Raw genomic sequence first — 22,250 nt, 5'->3', positions numbered from 1 at the left:
AAGTTCAGCCTTTCGCCCTGCACCACTTCCGAAGTGTCAATATTTCACTGATCATCTGAATCAGACATCATCCTTTCTGTGAGTTTCTTCACCGTGAAGATGCACGATGGTAAAGATTTGTGGCTGCCAGAAATGCTGTTTGTGGTCATGGGAGGTCCTAATTATTTTCTCGGCAATGCCCAGCAGAGTACGATTTTCTCCAGATGTATAAAATGGGATTCGATAGCCTCAAGAGCCATGAGATGACTTCCCCCGAGCCCAGAAGTTTCCTATTAAAAACACTGTTACAAAAGGAAGAAAAAGCCAAATCAGATGCATTCAAGATCAAAACCCCTTTGCCAGGCTGTAGTTTTGAGCCGAGAAATATATAAGCCTTTTTATTTTTCCCTCCTGATAAATACCACATGAAAGATTAGCCAATAAAGTCTTTGTATTTACAGAAACAACCAAGATTCAGCTTCAACTGCTTCCCTCTAATCATCTCCCGCATCAGTCTCCAATGGGAAAGCAGCCAAGAGAGCTTCACATATGCTCCTTGCAGGGCTGAGTCGCACCTAAAGCTCTTAAGATATGGGAAACAGTTCAGTCTGCACGGTTCCCTGAATAACAAAGTGAAATAAAGGCAAAGATCCATTGTCCCCTGGTCATAACCCCTTCAAACCCCCCCCTCTGCTGCAGACTGGATGTGTTCAGGATAAAGCACACATGTAAAGAGAAATCTAAATAAATGGGGCTTGTAAAAAAGAAGCTGTAGAAAATCTGCTGCTTTGTGCTTTTCCTCAAAGCCCACCCCATGTTCTGTGGGTGTTAAAGCACAAGCTGCCTCTTCAACCCTCTCTGGGTCCTGGAGATGGAAACATGAGTCACGGCTTGACCACTGCCGAGCCTCACAACGCGTTGTACTCCACACACTTGGATGGGTCTGTTGGGAAGTGCTTCTGGCAAATGGTCATGAGCCTCTTCAGCCCCTAGGAATTAACAACACAAGGACAATTCTGTGATAAACCTGCAGCTGTTAAACCAGCCTCACAGACTACAGGGTTTTAAAGCTTAACAAGAAGAATTAAAAGGAAAAGGCTGCTGTTTTGGGGTTGGGATGGGGAGTTGGTTTGGTTGTTTTATTAACCTTTCTTCCTCCAAAGTCCTAAGTTATCTCCAGTATGAGAGGAGATGCTATTTTCTCAGGTGATGATATTAAAAACTAAAGTTGAGGAGAAACCAGAAGCTGTATTTGTAACCCCAACACAAAGAGACTCAAAGTGGAAGGGGAAGTTGCTTCTTGCAAGCAATCTGCTTGCAGCCATCTGCAGAAGTCAAAGAGCAAAGAGAGTCCTTCTGCTGCAGCAGGAAGACATTTACATAAGCTTCCCCTGCCAGAAGCTCTAAGATGCTGCTCTGGAGGCTTCAGAGTTAAGCCAGAAGGCCTTTACCTCAATGAAAGTGCAGCTGGCAAGAGGCAAATACATGTGAAAATACAACAAGAGAAGACTTGTTTCCTCAGACCTGTCCACTTACTGCACTGAAAGGTTAGAGGACAAAAACACCACTGCTGCCAAGTCCAAACCCAAAAGTTCACAATATGAGTATGAATATGCACTGGAGGAACTGAACCTGAAACTTTCGAATCCATGGTGTTGGACACGTTTGAAAAATGAAATCTGGTTGCAGAAATAGTCAGAAGGACTGTATTTCAGAGGTTAAATTTAATACATTCTGCGCAGTTAAGCAGTGAAGGAACTCAGGAGCATGCCTTCACAACTACTTTGGTGTTCATGTAGGATCATGACAGCTAAGAGGTAGAAAACCCCTTTAGACTCCATTCCCAGCCCAGCACTGAAGAGCCTTCAGGTCCAGGATGAGCTATTAAATGGATGATATGCTTTATCCAAACTGAAGTCCCTTTCTAGGACCTTTTTACCCCATCACCTCAAAGATCCCCTAACTTCAAAAGGGAATCTGTTGGATTGCCCAAGCCAACCTTACCTGTATGTATTTCCTCTGAGTTTCATCATTGAGAACATGGGCTACGTGCTTGGAGAAGATCTTCTCACGACCTGTTCGAGCGTGGATACCAACCATGGTGACACCAATGGGCCAGGGAGCATTTCCAATGGCCATCTGGAGATAAGCATCATTTGCCTGAAGAAACACAGTGCAGGTACTCTTAGCAAAACAGAAAGAGCATGAGAAAGCATCCACTGTATTGTGAGATACAGTAACAACACCTATTCCAGTCTCTCTGAATCAGGTCTCATTGCATGATATTAACCAATTTCACAAAGCATCTTCCTAACACAAGTACATGTTTACCCTGACAGAAGCAAGAACCATGGACCTTGCCTGATGAAAGAAAGCACTGGATAAGACAGTTTAATCACCTTGATTAAAATGAAAGTTTACTGGGACTGTTTTCAACTCAGCTTTCTCAGGTTCCCATGAGTTTTTCTTCTGCTATCACCTTTACATCTGTTGCAGATGCAGACTAGACCAGGGAGCCTGTCTGTAAGCACAACCCATTGCAGGCTGATGTTGTGTGCACAGACCTGAGGAGTACACTGCGGCCTGACAGCCCTCGGGGAGAGGAGCTTCCAAAGAGGCTGAGAACCAGCACTCCACAAAACTGGGTTAAATAAGCACATTTGTAACAACATTTACGAAGGGAGCAGCAGCAGTAAATCAATCTGAAATTTCCCAATCCAGACTGCAGATCCCATTTCTAAAGCTGTAGCAGACAAAGTCCCTGGGGAAGAACAGGGATAAAACTTGAAGGGAAAATGAACAGAAAGAAAGGGAGAAAGGAAGAGAAATACAGAGCTTAAAACAACCCACGACAACTGAGAATCAGGAAGTGAGTGGGACAGACACATACATGCAATCACAGAAGCTCCAGGAAGGACGTGGAGCAGGACATTCCTCTACTATTAGAGTGCAGCCACAAGACTCACTGATGCAGAGTTCGTTTACCATCTCCTGTTTAAAGACTGGACAGTAAGAAGCAGCAATCATGACCAGTGCATGCAGTTTCTTCCCAGCTGGCACTGGGAGGTGAATAATGAACAAAGTAGGGGGTTGCAGACAGCTAAAAGTAAACCTCAAGAAGGGACATGAAGCAGAATCTGAAGTCTTCATCAAACAACTACTTACTGATTTTAATATAGTTACATGATGAAACCCAGTATGTGAACATGCAATTAAAGACCCTTCCAGGACTGTCATAACAGGGTTAATTAAGGTTGAGTGTACAACTTGCATCCTGGCATTTGCCTGCTGTCAGGTGTTGATTTCAAAGTTTAACTCTTTCGAGCTGTTCATCTAACAGAGTGGTAACAATTGGTGGCTGAGCATTCACTAGGCTGCACAAAGCAAAATAGCACAGAAGACAACAGAAGGGAGTAAAAGGCAAGTCTCTCAGGAAGCAAAATGGAAGAGGATATGAGTACCTTTAAAAGTAAAAGGCTCATTAGCCTAATTAAAAAGTAAACAAATAAGAAAAGCCCAAAGCTTCCAAATGTACACACAAATCCCCCAAAATCAGTCTGTGAAGTTCACATAAAGCCAAGCACTCCCAGGAGAGAAGAGCACAGCTGACTAACCCATGAGATAAATCACATTCCCACACATTCCTTACTTTGTTTGAAGAGGTATTGGAAAGGGAATTTCAACCTAATGATGACAACCAACAGAAAATAAAATGCCCCCAAACAAAACCCCACTATCATAAATCCCACACTTTCAGTTCTATTTTCAGATGATTTAGATTAAACTTGCCTTGGGCTATCTGAAGTTATTTTCAGTAGTAAGCTCAGTGCTTACTTGACAAATTACCCCAAGTCCTCACAAGAATATGAAATACTAGAAATTTAAAGGCAAAACACAGCTCGGTTTCCTCTGTATATACATAAGCTGCTTAAGCAAATGCTATTGGTATTTGAGTTCTACTTCTGAAGGCAGCTACAAACAAAAGCCAACACTGCCTTTGATCTTGTGTGCCAAAGTGCTTCTGCCTCCTCCAGTAAACAGACTTTGTCCAAAAGACTTTTCATTACCATACCTCAACCATACCAGGCTGGCTAATGTAAGCATCTCCACAGAAAGGGACAGCATCTCATATTCAATAACTCAGTTTGACTAAATTAATTCCTAATTAATTAATCAACACCCTATTCCTATCAATTCAATACCCTCATTTAACCTTCCAATATTGGGTTTCCCACAGAGGATTCCTCTCTGCAACTTAATATAACCATCTCTGAGAAAAATTCCCTTCTCAAAGCTCTGCAGTTTCATCAACCTCAAAAGATCTGACAGGCTGTGGATCAAACGCTACTGGGAGCCAAACCTTTCACAGCCAGTTTCCATTTTGTTTGGATATACACTGTATTTCCAGCTGTGCATCTTCCAAATGCAAAAAAAAAACGGGAATGTTGGAAGTAATAAACTCCATCTATTAGAACCAGACAGCCTGAATATGCTGGAAGAGTGCAAACAAACGTACCTTCACATATTCTCTTTGCAACATGAATTTAATGATATCTGTTATTGATTCTTTGATGTCTGCAGGAAGTGTCTACAGGAGAAAAAGAGGAAGAAAAGACATATTTACTTCAGAATAGCAGCTCAGGAAAATCATCCTACTCAGCATTTATACAGAGTTTAGCAACTACCCTAGCTTGAGGACTTTAACAAAGGAAAACATTCAGATGAAGGATCTGAAGGAAGAGAGATTAAGTGGTTACACCTAGTAGCTAGTGGCAAAGTGCAAAACACAATCCCAATTCTATCCTGTCTGCAACCCAATGAACAAGTAAGACATTAAGCAACACTTGGAAAAGCACTGGGTAGGCAGAACTCACTGATCAAGATAAAAAGGTCAGAACAGGGGAGTCATGGGCTCTAGATGCAGAAACTCTGACAAACTCGCTTATCCTCTCTTCTTCAGGGAAGATAACATTAGCTTAGGAAAGGACACTAAATTTGAAAGCAGAAGGTAAAGCCTTACAGGATGGTGACATTTAAAAGTGATTCACCCTTTTCCGAAGCTTTCTGAAGAGCGGCCTCAGGTAGGATTCCGTCTGCTTCTGCGTGGCACTGTTCAGCTTCCCCTGCACTCCCCGTTTCACATAGTCTTCTCTGGCATTCAACTCCTTAGCCCAAACGCCAAGAAGAAACTGTGTGAGGAACAAGCACATTTATGTCAGAGTGCCATCTACTGACTCCCTCGGCAAAACAGATGGGAACAGTTTAAGCCACGACGGCAAAATCGGGTTCTCTGGAGAAATCTGAAATAAGGCTGCAAGAAGCCTCTTTCAGAAGGATACACAAGGAGGAAGAGGAACAACCCTCCTATTATAAAAAGATGTGGGTGGTGGGGGGAGCATGTATAAATAGGTGTTTACAAAAAAAACCCAAGGAAACATCATTGCAGGTATCAGCGCTGGGAAAGAGGAGGGATACGTAAGACCAGGAATCTTAAGCAGAAGATGCTGACGTTTCAGGGCAGTTTTTCTGCACAGGAGCCTAAGGAATGGTGAAGATCACAGTGAAAATTCAACACACCAAAAGGAGAACATGTCAAATGTGCCTTCTCTCCACCTGGAAAGCAAATTTTGAGCCTGCTTTCCCTGCCCAGCCCAAACTACATTAAAATGATGATGTATCTTATAAATACAAACAAAAGCTCCAACTCTTCCTGTGACTTGGGATCATCACAGTAGTTACACAAGGACCAGCTGACTCAAATAAGAGGCAATGCAGGCTTCTTGCCAGGAAACAATTTTCTACCATCCACTTGAATCTGTTTCCTTAGAAAAGCCAGTGGACTTCCTTTAAAATGCTCTTACTTCACACTACAGTAACACATGACATTTCATTTCAGCTTGTGCTGCTCCTGGGGAAGGAAGGCAGGGACTCCTCGGAAGCTTTCAATGTTCTAGTAGTAAGCAGAAGCAACTACATACAACTGCTTTAATGACCACATAGAAATCAAAACTGTATTTATTTTGTCTAGAAAAAGCAGGACCAGATTTTGAAGAACACTCTTTCCCAGCTCTAGCAGAAGTCACTATTGTGACTAACCAAAGCTGTGGAGTGCAAAGCATTTAAAAAACCCCACATCTTAAACACAATGTGTGAGTTTTCTCTCCAAGCAGCCAAACCATCCCTTCTATTCACGAGCTATATCTGCACGATAGTAAAAAGTATGACACAGCTACAGAATTATTAATCTATTAGAGTCTGTCACCTTCAAGAACTTTGTTATGATGTCCATGTCATAGTGATCATCACCCCGTCCTAAGGATTCTCCCAGAGCCTAGAACAGAAGAAAAGAGGTAATTAAATAGGGTAAGTTCAGGTTAGATATAAGGAAGAAGTTCTTTACTGTGAGGGTGGTGAGGCACTGGCACAGGTTGCCCAAAGAAGTGGTCAATGCTCCATGCCTGGCATTGTTCAAGGCCAGGTTGGACAGAGCCTTGGGCGACATGGTCTAGTGTGAGGTGTCCCCGCCCATGGCAGGGGGTTGGAACTGGATGATTTTAAGGTTCTTTCCAACCCAAACCATTCTGTGATTTTATGAATCAGTTCCAAGTTGTCTAGAAGTCTGCCACCACCACCACAGCAGAGCACAATTCTCTGCATTGTGAGCTCTAACAGAGTCCAGCAGTAATTCAAAACACGAGTTATGAAATGGAATGCAACAGCTATATATGCTCCTGATATTCACTAATCTATTAAGAACATTACAGTCAAAAAGCCAATATGATTATTTCTGCAAAGTCACTGCAACAGCAATTTTTCATTCATTAACCACTAAATGATTGGCATCATTAGCAGCTGTTTGACAGCACTGCAGGAAGGGGAACTGTGGGTGCGCTGCATTTGCTGAGATCCCCAAAGCCATCAATTAACCTAATTATTTTGTAAAGCTACTCCAATTCTCTGTTGTAGTGGGGCTGTTTCCCATTTCATTTCATTGCAACTGTGAAATGGAGTGAACAAATCTAATAAAACCCCAAAACAACAAACCACCACAAACCCCCAGTAGTATGCTCCAATACCCAAACCTCAAACCTGCTAATACTAACACCCCTTTAGAGAAACATTTCCAGGCGCTAGAGTTGGATTTATAATCTATTTTGATTGTCCTCACAATACCAATGTGAGTCTTATTTAAAGTATCTCATAGATTTGGAACCCAATTCAGTGTAAGCCTTTACATAAGTAGTTAAAGTAGTATAAAATTAAGACTGAAGTGTATTCAAACAAAAGATTACTTTTATGGCTCAAACCAAGCCTGCCCCACAACCCCAAAAAGGGGATATTTTGAGAGCTAACAGAAGGGTAAAATGCAGCTCCATTACAACTGCTATCAATGCTGGTACTACAGTTATTTTAAACCAGAACCCCTGGTATCCTAACAAAAAAGCCAAAGACTATATCCTAATAATAATGCAATCATTTAAGTTTTCCATTATAAATCAGATTATTTCTTAAGCACACTTTTGGAGGCACATTATGAAGATTAATTCCTGCAAAGGATTTTAAAGATTGAGGGTAAAAGTCTGCAGCTCAAGTTAATGTGCTTTTCCAAACTTTACCCTGAAATCCCAGGTGCTGGATGCATTTCATGGCACTCATTCTCCACTCACTTTCACAAATACCATGGTGTGCCTTCAGAACAGAGGAGCCACTTGCACTGAAGTTTCTGGGACACATGGTCTCTGCACTTCTGATATTTCCTGTGATCTGCCAACTTCTGATATCCACTTCTTTTTTTGTCCTAGATCATTTTATATCAAATATTCTTTCTGTGTGTCTATTTTTCAGAGTCCCATCTTTCTGGTACAGGGAAAATTCAGCAGTACTAAGCCTATTACCCTCTCAGATAATTATTGGAAAGGCTTTAGAATTTATGACCAGGTAATGTATCAAATTCTCTAAGTCTAACCTCCCTGCAGAGGGAATCCTAACTGTATTACTTTCCTTGCAGGCAACTCCTACCCCTCTTTGATGAGGTGTTGTAAACAAAGACCACTTGGATACTGTAGGCCCGTATGGTGCAATCCCATACCATATTTCAGGATACTTCAGAATGCCCAAGTTCAATGCTGAAAACAAGGTAAGTTTGCCAAAACAATCCTGACAAAAAAGTTTGCTCACAACAATATACTACATCTAAAATCCCTTCATTAAAATCTACTCATCACATACTTCTAGTTCTTCAATAGTAGTGTTCTCCTCATGGACTTTCAAGTCATTCTGTGAGTCATCATCTCCTGCTTCTTGGCCACCTACAATTTCATTCAGGTACTGCTGGTCGATCTTATCCAAAGCAGCCTTCAGGTCATTTCTTAGACCCTAGAAAAGGTGAGAGATGACCAGTTTACAATAAACCCCTCAGGTAAGTAAAAGCAGTTCAGCACTGTCACTGTGAGCATTCAACTTCTGTTTAAGAGAAGCCAAATTCTGTAAAAACGTGCATAAAGGTTTAGCTTTGTGGCCTGAATTTAAACTGAGTTCAGAGAACAGTTTCTCGATTGCTTCAGCACTTCACAAAAAGCAGGTGCATCAACTTCTGCAATGTTCAGACCTGTGAAAAAGACTTTAAACCATATTTTCACCAGAAAACTATGGAGGATTGAGTCAACTTCTAGGACTTTCTTCTAGACATTTACTTGAAGCAATGCACTGAATCACCCTGAAACAAACAAAAAACAGACTATAACCCTCACCAGTTCTACAAGTCTTCCATCTGCCCTGAAAAAAGCTGTAAATAAGGTAACACTCCTTCAGTACTAGCCCATAAAACATTTACGTAGTTTCCCTTTATTACTGATGATTTAAACATAGCAGGATGGTTCATACAGATTAAGTGTTTAAAATCCCATAGTTTTTAGGTGGTTAAAAAGTAGAATCAGTTTAAAACCACATATATAAAGTTCAGAGCTGCTTTTAAATAGAGCAAGACTTGGCTTAGTCACAATTAAAGGACAGGCATTATTATCTTGAGACATAAAATGTAAAGGAGTATGACACTTCTTACTCTAAGATAAATTCAGCCACTTCACTGGGAATAGCTCTGCACAGTTATTTCCCCTCTTCCGTCATCAGACTTGACTGTCTGGAGTGGTTTTATTAATCATTTAGAAGTCTAAAAACGTCTGAACCACAAACGGTTATAGTGACTATCTACATTTAAGAAACACACTGTGGCTGAAACGTACAAACACAAAAATCCATCACAATCCTATTTATGAGCTCACTATTTCCTAATACTCCTAACTACCATCATCACTGTCACTGGAGGGGCAGCTTTCATTAGCTGAAATACTTATACTTCAACATTTAGATCTGTTTATTTAAGACTTGAACAGGAAAAGGCTTTTCTTTTATGGGCAGCCCCAGTTAAAACATTTCAAACAACTCAGTTTGCCACAAATTAGGGAAGAAAATCCCAACTGTCATTTTCTTAGCTGGGTTGCAAACTTGGTTAACCATGAATGCAAACCTCAATTGCATCTCCTCATTTAAATGATCTATTAAGACAAAAGGAATAAATAGGTTAACTATGGTATCTTTTAGTTATTTTTTGATTTGGTTGCTACTTTAAAGGGAAGGGGCAGGAAATGAAGTTTCCATAACAAGTTTTTGATGAAAAATCATCATCATCAGGATGCAGTCTTCCTCTTCCTTACCTGTACCTTCTCAGAGATGCATATAATCACAAACACAGGATAGTTTTAACAGTAATTGACTGTCTCAGCTGGTTAAAAGCAGGTTAACAGCAGAGGCTGGGCTATTACTGCCACCCAGAGGCTAATTTTTCAACGGAAAAGGTTTCGAGAGTTGAACTCTTTAACAGAAGAAATTGCAATTGTGAGCAAAATGATGACATTTAGCATACTTTCTCAGGCAGTAAATGAGAGGGAGCAGATGTTTCTCTTTGCTCTTTACTACACCTCCCTCCTGAAAATTATCACTTACTGAAACTGATTTTCAGTAACTTTTATAGGACTCCTCACTGGTTATCCCACTACAAATAAGAAACTAATTCGTAACAAGACAGTTGTACCTTGTTCACTTCAGGTGCAAGAATTTCTATCTTCCTCAGGCGCTGAAATGCATCATAGTCTGTTTCCCCAAACAGTCTGATGGGTTCACCTCTCTCTCGTAACCTCCTGATAACCTGAGAAGAACCAAAGCATTCCCTTACACAAACTCGTAGAGGAAGCAAAATACAATTCAGAATGACTAATTTATTTACTTTGCTTAGGATAACAAGCTGAGCTGGGCTGGAGAGGAAATGGCAGTATTTTAAGCAGTAGAAAAATGTTCCAGACACTTTACAATCTAAATATAAAATTCCCACAGTATTTCAGGGAAAGGTCATTCAAAATATTACCAGTCTAAGTTTTGCCTAAAATCCCAGGCTGTTTGATATAGCCTAACTTCTTCCTGCTCTGACTTGTTTAAACAAATACACAAAATCATCCCTCTGGCACAGCTTAGAAACTCTTCTCAAAATCGCCAAGGAGCCTGACAATAATCTCACTCACCTACTTGTAGAGGGCAATAAAACCACTCTGTTACCAGGCTGCAGGTTGTTCCAGCACACCTGCAAGATGATTTGCTAAAAGTTCTCATTCTTAAGCAGAGAAGCTGTGACTGCCCCATCCCTGGCAGCATTCAAGGCCAGGCTGGACAGGGCTTGGAGCAACCTGGTCAAGTGGAAGGTGTTCCTGCCGGTGGTAGGGGTTTGGAGCTTTAAGGTTCCTTCCTTATTTTTTTATTTACCATAGAATAATTTGGGTTGGAAAGGACCTTAAGGTCACCCAGTTCCAACCCCCTGCCATAGGCAGAGACACCACACACTAAACCACATCACCCAAGACTCCATCCAACCTGGCCTTGAACACTGCCAGGGATGGAGCACTCACAACTTCTTGGCAACCATTCCAGGGCCTCATTACCCTCACAGTGAAGAACTTCTTCCTTATATCCAACATAAACTTCCCCTGTTTAAGTTTAAACCCATCACCCTTGTCCTATCACTACAGTGCCTAGTGAAGAGTCCCTCTCCAGCGTCCTTATAGGCCCCCTTCAGATACTGGAAAGCTCTATATTAAGTCCTTAATCCAGTGGGACAATTACTTTTAAAGTAGATATAAGAGAGGTGAAAAAGCCTCCCTCAACTGATTTGCAGTCATGGGCAGAGCCAAAAACTAAACTTTACTCTCCTGATTCCTTATTTTACACATTACTGCTAAATGTCTTTATACTTAACCATTATTCATTTAGTGTATTAGGCAACAGGCTTACTGATATATCACAAAACCAAGCACAGAGAGACCGCTGGCACAGCAACACCTAAACATCATCCACCAAAGTAGTTCAATAGCAGTGAGCCAACATGCACTACACAGGACATAAGAGACCAAGCCTCAAACGAAACATGAAACCAACAGCCAACACTGCAAGTCTTGTGATATACCCCTGGGAAAACCAGCAAAATTAAGGGGACATGTGACATCACTGGATTATCTCAGCTGTGAATTTCAGTATTTCCAAGATTAGAATTTAGTCTGTGCTTCTGAGCTTCCTGCTTCACCTCTGCTTTGGGGTATTGTCGTGGTTTAAGACTGCTACTGCTGAACCCAGGACAGGTATAGATATGTGAATGTGAGTTCACAAACACAGGTATTTTCAACCTTGCAAAAAAACCCCAAAGAATACAGCAGCTGCTCTGACTTCAGGAATGTTTCTTCTAGAAATCAAGGTGAACTTCCAAAACTTAGTTTCTTTTAGGTTCAGTATAATCAAGAAAAAGAAGCTGGGGGGGTTGGGAGGGATTCCTGGGAAAACGTCAGTATGCCATCTTCAGTATCAGTATTATCCAAGGAAAACAGTGATATTTAGGGTCTAATCCAGAAGCTGTCTGAAAGAGCTGTACAATATTATAGCACATCTGTGCATATCCATATGACAAAGAGGCTCTACCCATCTGTACCTCCATATGCATTCAATTGGACAGCAGATCCTTGATGAGTGAAGATGATCATCAATTGAGACATTGTTTAATACAGCTGCCATTAGAAGTACAGTTCACTGGGAAAACCAGCCCTAGCAAGAGATTTCAGATACGCTTGCTGTAAAATCTGTGACAATCTGTCTGTGACAATCGATTTTACCTCCTGTCTGGAAAGGGTCATTGGTAACTTTTCTTCTGCTAGTTCGAGCTCCAGCACTGGATTTGATGAAGTCAGTGGTTTTTCTTCCTCTTCTTCCTCCTGTACCTACATTCAACAGACAGTTACTAAGGTGTCAATGCAAATAATTCTATATATTACTAGCAATGTGAAAATTCAGAACTCTGGAACACAGATTTTAATATAACAGTATAAACCTTTAGTTTCATAGATTTTGTTGTCTATCACAGAACAATAAAAGCTTTTAGAAGTATCAGTAGTAAACTAACACTTCTGCAGGTTGCAGGTGGCAGTCTCTAGATCAAATGGAAAGCATAATTGCTAAAGTTTGCCAACCACTTTAGCAGGCAGATGTCATCCCTGGTGCCAAAAATAGCGAATCCACCCTTTGCCTATTGATTCCTGCCCCTGCTCTTTCCTACTTCCCCATGCAAAAGCATCTGCATTGCCATGTGATGAACCAGATGGGGAAATGATTCCAACAGAAAACAACCTGGCAAACACAAAGGACCCTTCCCAGCCCACTCAGCTCCTCATCCAGCTCGCCAGGCATAGCACATGCATGGACATAAGGGCAGAAATGAAAATCCAAGGGCAGTGAGAGAATGGGACTGCTTCTTTTGGTGGCAATTGCAGCTTAAAATGTTTATTACCCATAGGTTCAGCGAGGCAAATACTATTAGCAGTGATCCATGGCTTCTTCAAGGTTTTGAGAAGTGCTTGGATACAGTAACAATATCTTTCTAACAAACTTGTCATAGTTTCTTATGGGTTAAAGGAAAAAAAGGAAAAAAAAGACACCTACAACTCCTCATAGGGATAGGATCTCATTAGCAACTCCTCTTAATCTAAAAGCAGACCCCTGAATCAAACAGAGCTTTCCTTCTTCATTACTCCATATTTTAATAAAGCAACCCAACTCTGTGATCAAAGGAACTTTGAGACAGCAGCCATGGAACTACAGATCCCTTTATAAGCTCAAGTGTCACACTTCTGACAGCATGAGCAGATTGCTGTTGGTAGTATTTCTTTAATAAGGAAGCATTTCCAGTACTCACTCATATCTTGTTTTTTTCCTAAATTCCTTAGAATTTATTTCTTTTCCATACTTGCTAAAAGGGAAACTTAATCCTACAGCACTCTGCAGCATTCTCCTTGTGTGGGCAGCACACTGTCACTCCCAGTCTGCATTCAGGCTGATCAGTTTGATGAAGGTACCGGACATGATTTGGTTTTAGAGAAGCTTTTCTATTCTTTCAGGCCAATGACCGAGTCTTGCACTCAGATGTCAGCATGACTCCATGTGGCTGTAAGGATCCACCCCCATGGCACCAGCTACAAGATTCAGCCACAAATCTATATTCAAAACTATTCTAGCAAACACAGAAAACAATCCTACAACCACAGCTGTTTCCCCAAACAAGGGAAGGACAATCCAATCAATGCTTAACACAAAGGGCGGGGAAAAAGAAAACTTCCACCAGTGCAGGAGAGGAGGAATTGATGGGGGAGAGAAAATAAGGAAGAACTGTGCAAATATATATAGGTATAAAGAAGTACACTCCCATGGCAGAAGGATATATACAAAGTTTAACTTACAAACACTCTGGAAATCATAAAGAGACAGCAGCATCGAGGGAAAAGATTTGATCCACTTTGTCAGCTAGACTCCAAGTGATATCTTTACCACAGTTATTTTTGTTTCAGAGCTTTCTTCAAGCAAGTCAAATTATTACAATTCCTTAAGTCTAAGCAAAGCAAAACAGCTCCTGAATTAAAAAAGAAATCAGTCTGTATTCTACATGTCATGAAGATTGCAAAGATCAAATGCAGAAATCTGGGAGGCTCTAAAAATGGACTAAACTAAACAAAGCAACTTATTTTAAAACCATCTGCAGGGTCACATTTCAAACCAAACCTGGTGCTGCAGCAGCACAGACAGCACCACTTGAACAACCATGGAAGGTTCTGAAGGATTCAAGCCAATGCTCAGAAAGCATCATGGAGTATTTCCACTTGGAAGAATGACTGGATTCACAGAACACTTTCTCATGACTATATACTGCAGGTTCCGAGAATCATTTTGGCTTTGATGTTCAAATACTATACAAACAGATCAAGGTTTCAGAATAAGTCACTAACTCGGTAAAGTTCAGCTGAAAACAAAGCTCCTGTTTGTGCCCAGTAACAGCAAACAAGATTACAAGCCTTTATCTTCCCCAAGAGAATGCATCCCCCCTCCCATTCATAGACAATCAGGCAGCAGGCAGACACACACACTGGTAAACAAAAACAAACATTCTTTCCAGTTCAGGACACTACTGCCCTGACACCATTACAAGGCAGATAAAGCCTTCCAGATCACTCATTTGTTGCAAAATGTACCCTGGGTTACCAGTTGTTTTCTCATATTTTGCCAGCAAGACAATAAATGTTGCTGTTGCACAGTTTCGGTGCTGGATGGTTGATGGCCAAAACCCAAATACACAGTAGGAAAGTTGGCAGTTCTTTTCAGTGTGCACCCAGACTCTACTGATTTCTTTTGGACATTTGACAAGACTGTGAAAGTCGTCTGAATGAACAGAATTATCCAAAGATATCAATTTTTTCCTGATAAGGGAGCAGGGAGAGGGGGGAAGGTGGCTGTATCAGATCCAGTGTTCATGCCTAACAGCACAGCTTAAAAAGAAAGGAAGACAAGCTTTGATCCCAAGCCACTTCATGCTTTCCACAAAAATAAAGAAAGAAAGAAAAGAAAGCACAGCCAAACCATAACACAAACTTAAGTAGCTGTATATCATGCATATCTTTTCCTGCACTGAAAATGGGTTTGGAAACTCATACCTCTCCAGGTGGCTTCTCATTTACTGGCTTATGCATACCATTAACAGATTAAACAAAGAACAACAATTATCATTAACAACATTTATACTGTTGATAATCAAATGTAGACTTCAAAGTAAACATGCAAACTCCTGGAAGAGCAGGTGCCATACCTTGTAGCCACATCTCTGGAAATAGGCCTCCTCTTCTTTTTTAGCTAACTCACTGCGTTTGAAATATTTCTTACTTCCCTAAAAGAGAGGAAAGCTGTTAACAACTTAGTTTCACATCCTTGGGGAAAAATGGCTCAAACATCCTTACTTGATTTGGTGAATTTGGCTACATCCTTTCAGATGAAACCTCTGAAAACCAGCAATATAGTGACTTTGTAGCACGTGGGAATGAGCAGAGTTAAAAGCATAATGTGTTCAGCAGCACTTTAACAAACTACGTATTTTGCCATGTAAGCCCATGGTACTTATCAGCACAAAGCTGATGTGCACAGCCAGGCCCAGGTTGGAGCATAGTCAAGTTGTTGAAATAAACCACACAGAAGATGTCATTTTACACTAAATTAAGGAGGTGGGAGAAATCACCCTTGTATAAAGCATGTTCTAAGCTTGCTGGGGCACCAAGCACACAGAAATGTGTTTGACGAGACCTTCCAGACACCCTGAAGCATTTCCCTTGATTGATACAGAACCATAGAATGGTTAGGGTTGGAAAGGGCCTTAATATCATCCAGTTCCAGCCCCCTGTCATGGGCAGGGATGCCTCTTCCTAGACCTTGTCACCCAAGGCTCTGTCCAGCCTGGCCTTGAACACCGCCAGGGGTGGAGCATTCACAACTTCCCTGGGCAACCCATTCCAATGCCTCACCACCCTCACAGTAAAGAACTTCCTCTTTATATCTAACCTGAACCTCCCAAGTTTCAGTTCGAACCCATCACCCCTTGTCCTGTCACTACAGTCCCTGATGAAGAGTCCCTCCCCAGCATCCTTACAGGCCCCCTTCAGATACTGGAAGGCTGCTCTGAGGTCTCCAGGCAGTCTTCTCTTCTCCAGGCTGAACAGCCCCAACTTTCTCAGCCTCTCTTCATATGAGAGGTGCTCCAGCTCTTCCTTCGTACCTTGCTTGCAAAAGCCTCCAACCATAGCTCCCTACTTCAACCACTAACACCAAAACCAAACTCAAGACATCCATGAAGATAGGCTGAGAAAACTGGGGCTGTTCAGCCTGGAAAAGAGAAGGCTGCCTGGAGACCTCATAGCAGCCTTCCAGTATCTGAAGGGGGCCTACAAGGATTCTGGTGATGGACTATGTCATGGTTTAATCCCAGGCCATAAATTAGAACCACGCAGTCTACTTCCCCCCCCACACACCTTTCTTCCCTCCACTCGTGAACGGACAGGGAGGAGAATCGAAAGACTGTAACTCCCACAGGCTGAGATAAGAACAGTTTAATAACTAAGGTATAACACAAATCACTACTGCTACCACCAATAATAATAATGATAAAGGAAATAACAAGGGAAGAGAATACAACACCTCACCGACTGGTACCTCGCCCCCCACCCAGCAGTGATCCAGCCCTTCCAGGGACTCTCAGTTCTACATCTTGGGCATGACGTGCTGTGGTATGGAATACCTCTTTGGCTAGTTTGCGTCAGGTGTCCTGTCCCTGCTTCCTCCCAGCTTCTCCTCCTCCCTGACAGAGCATGAGACTCACAAAGTCCTTGGTCAGGGTAAACATTCTGACCAGCAACTGAAAACATCGGTTTTATCAGTATTATCCCCAGGCTGAAAGTCAAAACACAGCACTGCACCAGCTACTAAGAAGTAGAAAAAATGACTGCTACTGCTAAACCAGGACATTTATTAGAGACTGTAGTGACAGCACAAGGGGTAACGGGTTCAAACTGAAACAGGGGAAGTTTTGATTGGATATAAGGAAGAAGTTCTTCCCTGTGAGGGTGGTGAGGCACTGGAATGGGTTGCCCAGGGAGGTTGTGAATGCTCCATCCATGACGGGGTTCAAGGCCAGGTTGGACAGAGCCTTGGGTGGCATGGTTTAGTGTGAGGTGTCCCTGCCCATGGCAAGGGGGTTGGAACTGGATGATCTTAAGGTCCTTTCCAACCCCAACTATTCTATGATTCTATGAAAGCACTCTGCAGTACTGTGAGTGCTTTCAGTTAACACACTTGGCACACACAGACCCCTCTGTTATTGACTATTGTTACGCACAAAACGCAGCAGGGCTGAGAAAAGGGAACCACACTTTGTTCACCAAAGGTCACACAGATTTCTCTCATCTCTCAGTGCCTGAATCATGGAACAGCTTGGGTTGGAAAGGATCTTAAAGCTCATCCAGTTCCAACCTCCTGCTACAGGCAGGGACACCTTCCACTACAGCAGGTTGCTCCAAGCCCCGTCCACTCTGGCCTTGAAGACTGCCAGGGATGAGACAGTGTCCTCTTCATGTCCACTTACATTCTGAAAACATCCATACGGATACTTTGCCACTCACCCTGTGTTTAAGGGTCATTTTTGCCGAGCTGCACAAACTAACTAAACCACCTCCAAAAGGCAAAGGCACACAGCGAGGCCCTACAGTAAGGTCCAGGCTGCTTCTACACCCCCAAACTTCTCCCAACTGCTTCCTCACCCCATCCTGGGCCGCTCCTGCTCCTCGTCCCCAGACCCCACCCGGGACGTTCGTGACTCCCCCAAACCCGTTCTTGCGCAGCTCCGGATCCCTTCACCCGAGTGCCTGCCCCCTCTCGGGCCACTCTCACCTCACCCTGCCCTGCCCTGAGCTTCCACCTCAGGCCGGTCCCGCCGCCCTCCCCACCCCGGGCAGATGCTGGTGGCGGCCCTCTCACCCCCAGAAGCTCCTTCTCCTCCAGCTGCTGCCGCTTCCGGCTGATCTCCCCCTTCAGGATATCCATGGCGGCCCCGCCACGGCCACCACCACCGGAAGTGCCGGAGCAAAACAATAGCGTCGCTTCCGGGCGGGCCGCAAGGCCGCGCACAGCGCCCCCTGGTGGCTGGGAGGACCGGGAGGGTGGTGGTGTAGGTGACCGTGTGTGACAGAGCGCGACACGACGACAGTGTTTCTGTGCACGGCGGGGCGATGCTCCAAGGGGGGTGTGGATGCTCTGGCGCCAGAGAGAGAATGAGACTGGTCACTGGACCCAGGGATGGAGTCAGGATGTTAGGATCTTCTCTCAGGAACAAGGATGCTGGGGAGGGACTCTTCATCAGGGACTGTAGTGACAGGACAAGGGGTGACGGGTTCAAACTGAAACAGGGGAAGCTTAGATTGGATATAAGGAAGAAATTCTTTACTGAGAGGGTGGTGAGGCACTGGAATGGGTTGCCCAGGGAGGTTGTGAATGCTCCATCCCTGGCGGTGTTCAAGGCCAGGTTGGATGAGGCCTTGGGTGACATGGTTTAGTGTGGGGTGTCCCTGCCCATGGCAGGGGGGTTGGAACTGGATGATCTTAAGGTCCTTTCCAACCCTAACTATTCTATGATTCTATGAACAAGTGATAGGACCAGGGGAAACGGCCTCAGGTTGTGCCAGAGGAGGTTTAGATTTGATATTGGGAAAAATGCCTTCCCCACAAGAGTTATCAAGCGCTGCACAGGCTGCCCGGGGCAGTGGTGGGGTCACCATCCCTGGAGGTGTTTAAAAGATGTGGTGCTCAGGGACATGGTTTAGGGGCAGACTTGCCAGTGCTGGGTAATGGCTGGACTCATTGATCTTAAAGATCTTTCCCAGCCTAAAATGATACTATGGTTTTATGCCACCCCACAGAAGACACCTTAGATCATCTGTACACTTCTTTTCAGCCCAGCTAGAAACCCATTATGGAGTTTATTAAAAAGGGATCAGATGTAGAGCTCCAGAGCTTTGTGTGGGGCAGAGCTTTAGCCTGGAGCTGTAGCTCTCAGTGTTGCTGTGGACAGACATGAGACCATACTGCTGAATCCACCACAGGTACCAGAACTCAGCTTTCCATAAAGCTAAGGGTGGATGCTTGGAACTCTAGTTATAGCTTACTAACTGCTGGTAGTATGAGTGATAAGTGATGTAGAGATTGTGTTTACCCCTTCTTGAGCTTGCTTTTCATCTCACAGAATGGCCATACCCCTCATGTCCTTACTCTGTGGCCCAGAGGTGTATTAAAGAGGGCGAATGTTAAGGTATTTAAAAGATGTGTAGATGTGCACTTAGGGACATGGTTTGGTGGTGGACTTGGCAGTGCTGCCAGGTTAACGGTTGGACTCAGTGATATTAAAGGTCTTGTCCAACCTAAATGATTCCATTATACTGATCTCTGGCCCCAAGGAGTACCCAAAGAGTACACAGCCTGGCCATGGGAGGTAAGGGCCCCAAAGGAAATCACAATATCATAGAATCACTTAGGTTGGAAAAGACGTTTTAGATCATTGGGTTCAGGTGTTTTTACCAATGTTTTCAGTTGTTGCTAAGCAGTGTTTATACTAAGTCGAGGACTTCTCAGCTTCTTATGCTGCCCTGCTGGGTGAAGCTACACTGTGTAGGGTTTGATTGAGACAGGAGAGGTTTGCACTCCCTGTCCCCTGGGTAGCTGAGACACTGTGCTCGGATTTAACTGTGATGCCTGTTTTCTGCCTCCTTCAGGCCTGGATGACTGACAAAGCTGGTAGGGACTGAGCCCCTTAGCATGTATATCCTGGAAGTAAAATCTACTGCCTTTGTTAGCTGGAGTCCTTGTCACCAGGCATACAGCATTTGTGATGCAGGTAATAACACAAAGAAGTCTTAGTTTGCTTATTTATCTAGTTTTGCCTAGCAATTTCCATCCCATGTCTAGTAAGCTCCAAGACGTCCAGATAAAGCTTTGAAGAATGAGTAAGAACAACCTTCTTACTATGCTTAAATCCATCAGGGCTACACCTTTGCTGGAGACGAAGGTACTGAACAGTGAAGGGTGAAAGTCATTGTAACCAGCTCCTCTGCTTTGCTTAGGAGGAGCCTGGCTGTGGCAGCACCTCTGTCTCCTCTAGTTTCATAGTATATGGCACACAGCAGCTTCTGCATCTCTAGGTCGCACCGTGGCTCTTTCTTGCAGAAAATGGCCTGTTGCATTAAGGGTGTTGTTTAAACCCAGGCTGGAGGGGTATGGATTTAGAAACCATTCCCTGCTTTACCTCAGGCTTGAATGCCATCACTCTGCAATGAGGAAGCAGGAACAGACCTCCTGCTCTTTTTCATAGCTCTTCTCAAAGGAAATTTCTCACATCTCATGGTGAAAGGATTCAGGAATGTCTCAGTAAAGACACCCAGGGGGGTTGTGCCCACACTCGGATAAAGGCATAAATTTGGAGGCTATAGGAATACTCTATAGTGAACTTTATCTGGATGGTTGTGTCTGAGCGACAACTGCCCCCCTCAGTTAACTGTAGTGTAGACATTACCTTAGACCTTGCTTCATTTTCTTTTCCAGTTTGTCCTGGGTTTGGCTGGGATGGAGTTAAATTTCTTCCTAGTAGCTGATACAGTGCCGTGGTTTAGATTTAGTATGAAAATAACATTGATAACACACCGATGTTTTCAGTTGTTGCTAAGCAGTGTTTATACTAAGTCAAGGACTTTTCAGCTTCTCATGGCCTGCCAGCGAGGAGGCTGGGGTTGCACAAGAACCTGGGAGGCGAGACAGCTGATCCGGACTGACCAAAGAGATATTCCATACCATATAGCATCATGCTCAGTATGTAAACTAGGGAGGAAGCTGGCTAAGGGCCACTGCTTGGGAAGTGGCTGGGCATCAGTCAGCAGGTGGTGAGCAATTGCATTGTGCATCACTTGTTTTGTGTATTCTAATTCCATTATTATTATCATTATCATTATTATAATTTCCTTCCTTTTCTGTCCCATTAAACTGTCTTTATCTCAACCCATGAGTTTTCTCACTTTTACTCTTCCAATTCTCTCCCCCATCCCACCTGGGGAGAAATGAGCAAGTGGCTGCGTGGGGCTTATTTGCCAACTGAGGTTAAACCACAGCATACATTATATCTCAATTAGAGACAGTGCAAAATGAAAGAAAGCCAGCTCATCCACAGTATTCACCAGAATTATGTAGTTACTGTGAGGTGACATCTAGACCAAAGTTATCCTAGTTTATAAAAATCAAAGCAAACCAGCAAGGTGGTAGGGAGGGGTGCAATGGACAAGGAAAGCAGATGAAGAGTTATGTTGGTAAATCAGCTTTGGCTAGGTTTGAAATTCACACTGTAGTTCTAAAAGGTGTCTAAAAGTTCACTAACAATGACACAACCTTCCATGATCAGTTTCGTGCCCAGTACTCCTGGTTCTGTGCTCTCTCGCCTCCAAATCAAAGAGTCCTTTAATGTAAATCCCCTCTGTAATCAAGACAGTTGTCTTGTCCTGTGGAAGAGAAGTGGCAATCTATAAAGTACAAAATCTCCCAAAGAAGTTAATGTATGAAAATATATATGTTTGCTCTGGTTTTCCTCAGGGTATTCACCAATATCTCCCTGAAGAGGGAAAAAGGAAAAAAAAACTTCAGCGTTATCCATCCTCAAGATTTTGAAGACAAAAGAAGTAAAAGAAGTGGTGGTACCTTCTTTTTCTTTCACTGACAACTCATGAGATCCCCCTCTCTGGTTTCCAGGTTGGCAAATCTGTTTGGGTACTCTTGGCCCTGGGGTCAGGGCAACAATTTCTGAGGGACATGAATTGCTGAGATGGTTGGGTCAGGTCTCAGAGGGACTCAGTTAAAAGATCCTCTGTTCCTCAGAACATATTTCTGAGGGTATATATATACTGGCAATTCATTATGGTCCCTAACTTCTTTGTTACGGATCTCATCCTTTACCTGTCTCCATTCACACACACTTCTTGGTTGTAGGGTGATATCTGGAGCACCACTTGCTGGACAAATTCATGGTGTCCACGAAAGCTCACACCATGAGCTATGCTCCATGGATCACGCCATGGAAACTGTTCCTCCACACCATAATAGGGTTACTCTGAGTCTCCATTGCAGCCCTTAGACTATGGAAACTGCTTAGCAATGTGTTACGAAAGCAGACAACTCCTTCCCTATGCCAGTCCCTCATCCATGCAATGACCATTTTGCTGATATCAATGCACAAGATATTTTTAATAAGTGAAATGGGTGCTTTTCCAAGCTGTATTTCAAACTAT

General features: G+C 43.1%; 1 protein-coding gene across 1 annotated transcript; it reads right to left on the bottom strand.

Moving 5' to 3' along the window:
• Positions 1-410: 410 nt before the first annotated feature.
• PRPF18 (pre-mRNA processing factor 18) lies at positions 411-18,042 on the bottom strand. Its single transcript, XM_080618722.1, has 10 exons — positions 17,911-18,042; positions 15,200-15,277; positions 12,186-12,290; positions 10,070-10,183; positions 8,209-8,355; positions 6,242-6,310; positions 5,028-5,168; positions 4,496-4,567; positions 1,984-2,139; positions 411-968 (listed from the first exon to the last, which is right to left on the bottom strand). The coding sequence occupies exons 1-10, from the start codon at positions 17,974-17,976 to the stop codon at positions 888-890; spliced, it is 1,029 nt and encodes a 342-aa protein (XP_080474848.1). The 5' UTR covers positions 17,977-18,042; the 3' UTR covers positions 411-887.
• Positions 18,043-22,250: the final 4,208 nt, after the last annotated feature.

This window comes from Psittacula echo (assembly GCF_963264785.1).
Source record: "Psittacula echo genome assembly, chromosome: 1".
Classification (NCBI taxonomy): domain Eukaryota; kingdom Metazoa; phylum Chordata; class Aves; order Psittaciformes; family Psittacidae; genus Psittacula; species Psittacula echo.
The sequence above is the reverse complement of the archived record's forward strand: the minus strand, read 5'-3'. Positions and strand labels throughout refer to the sequence as shown.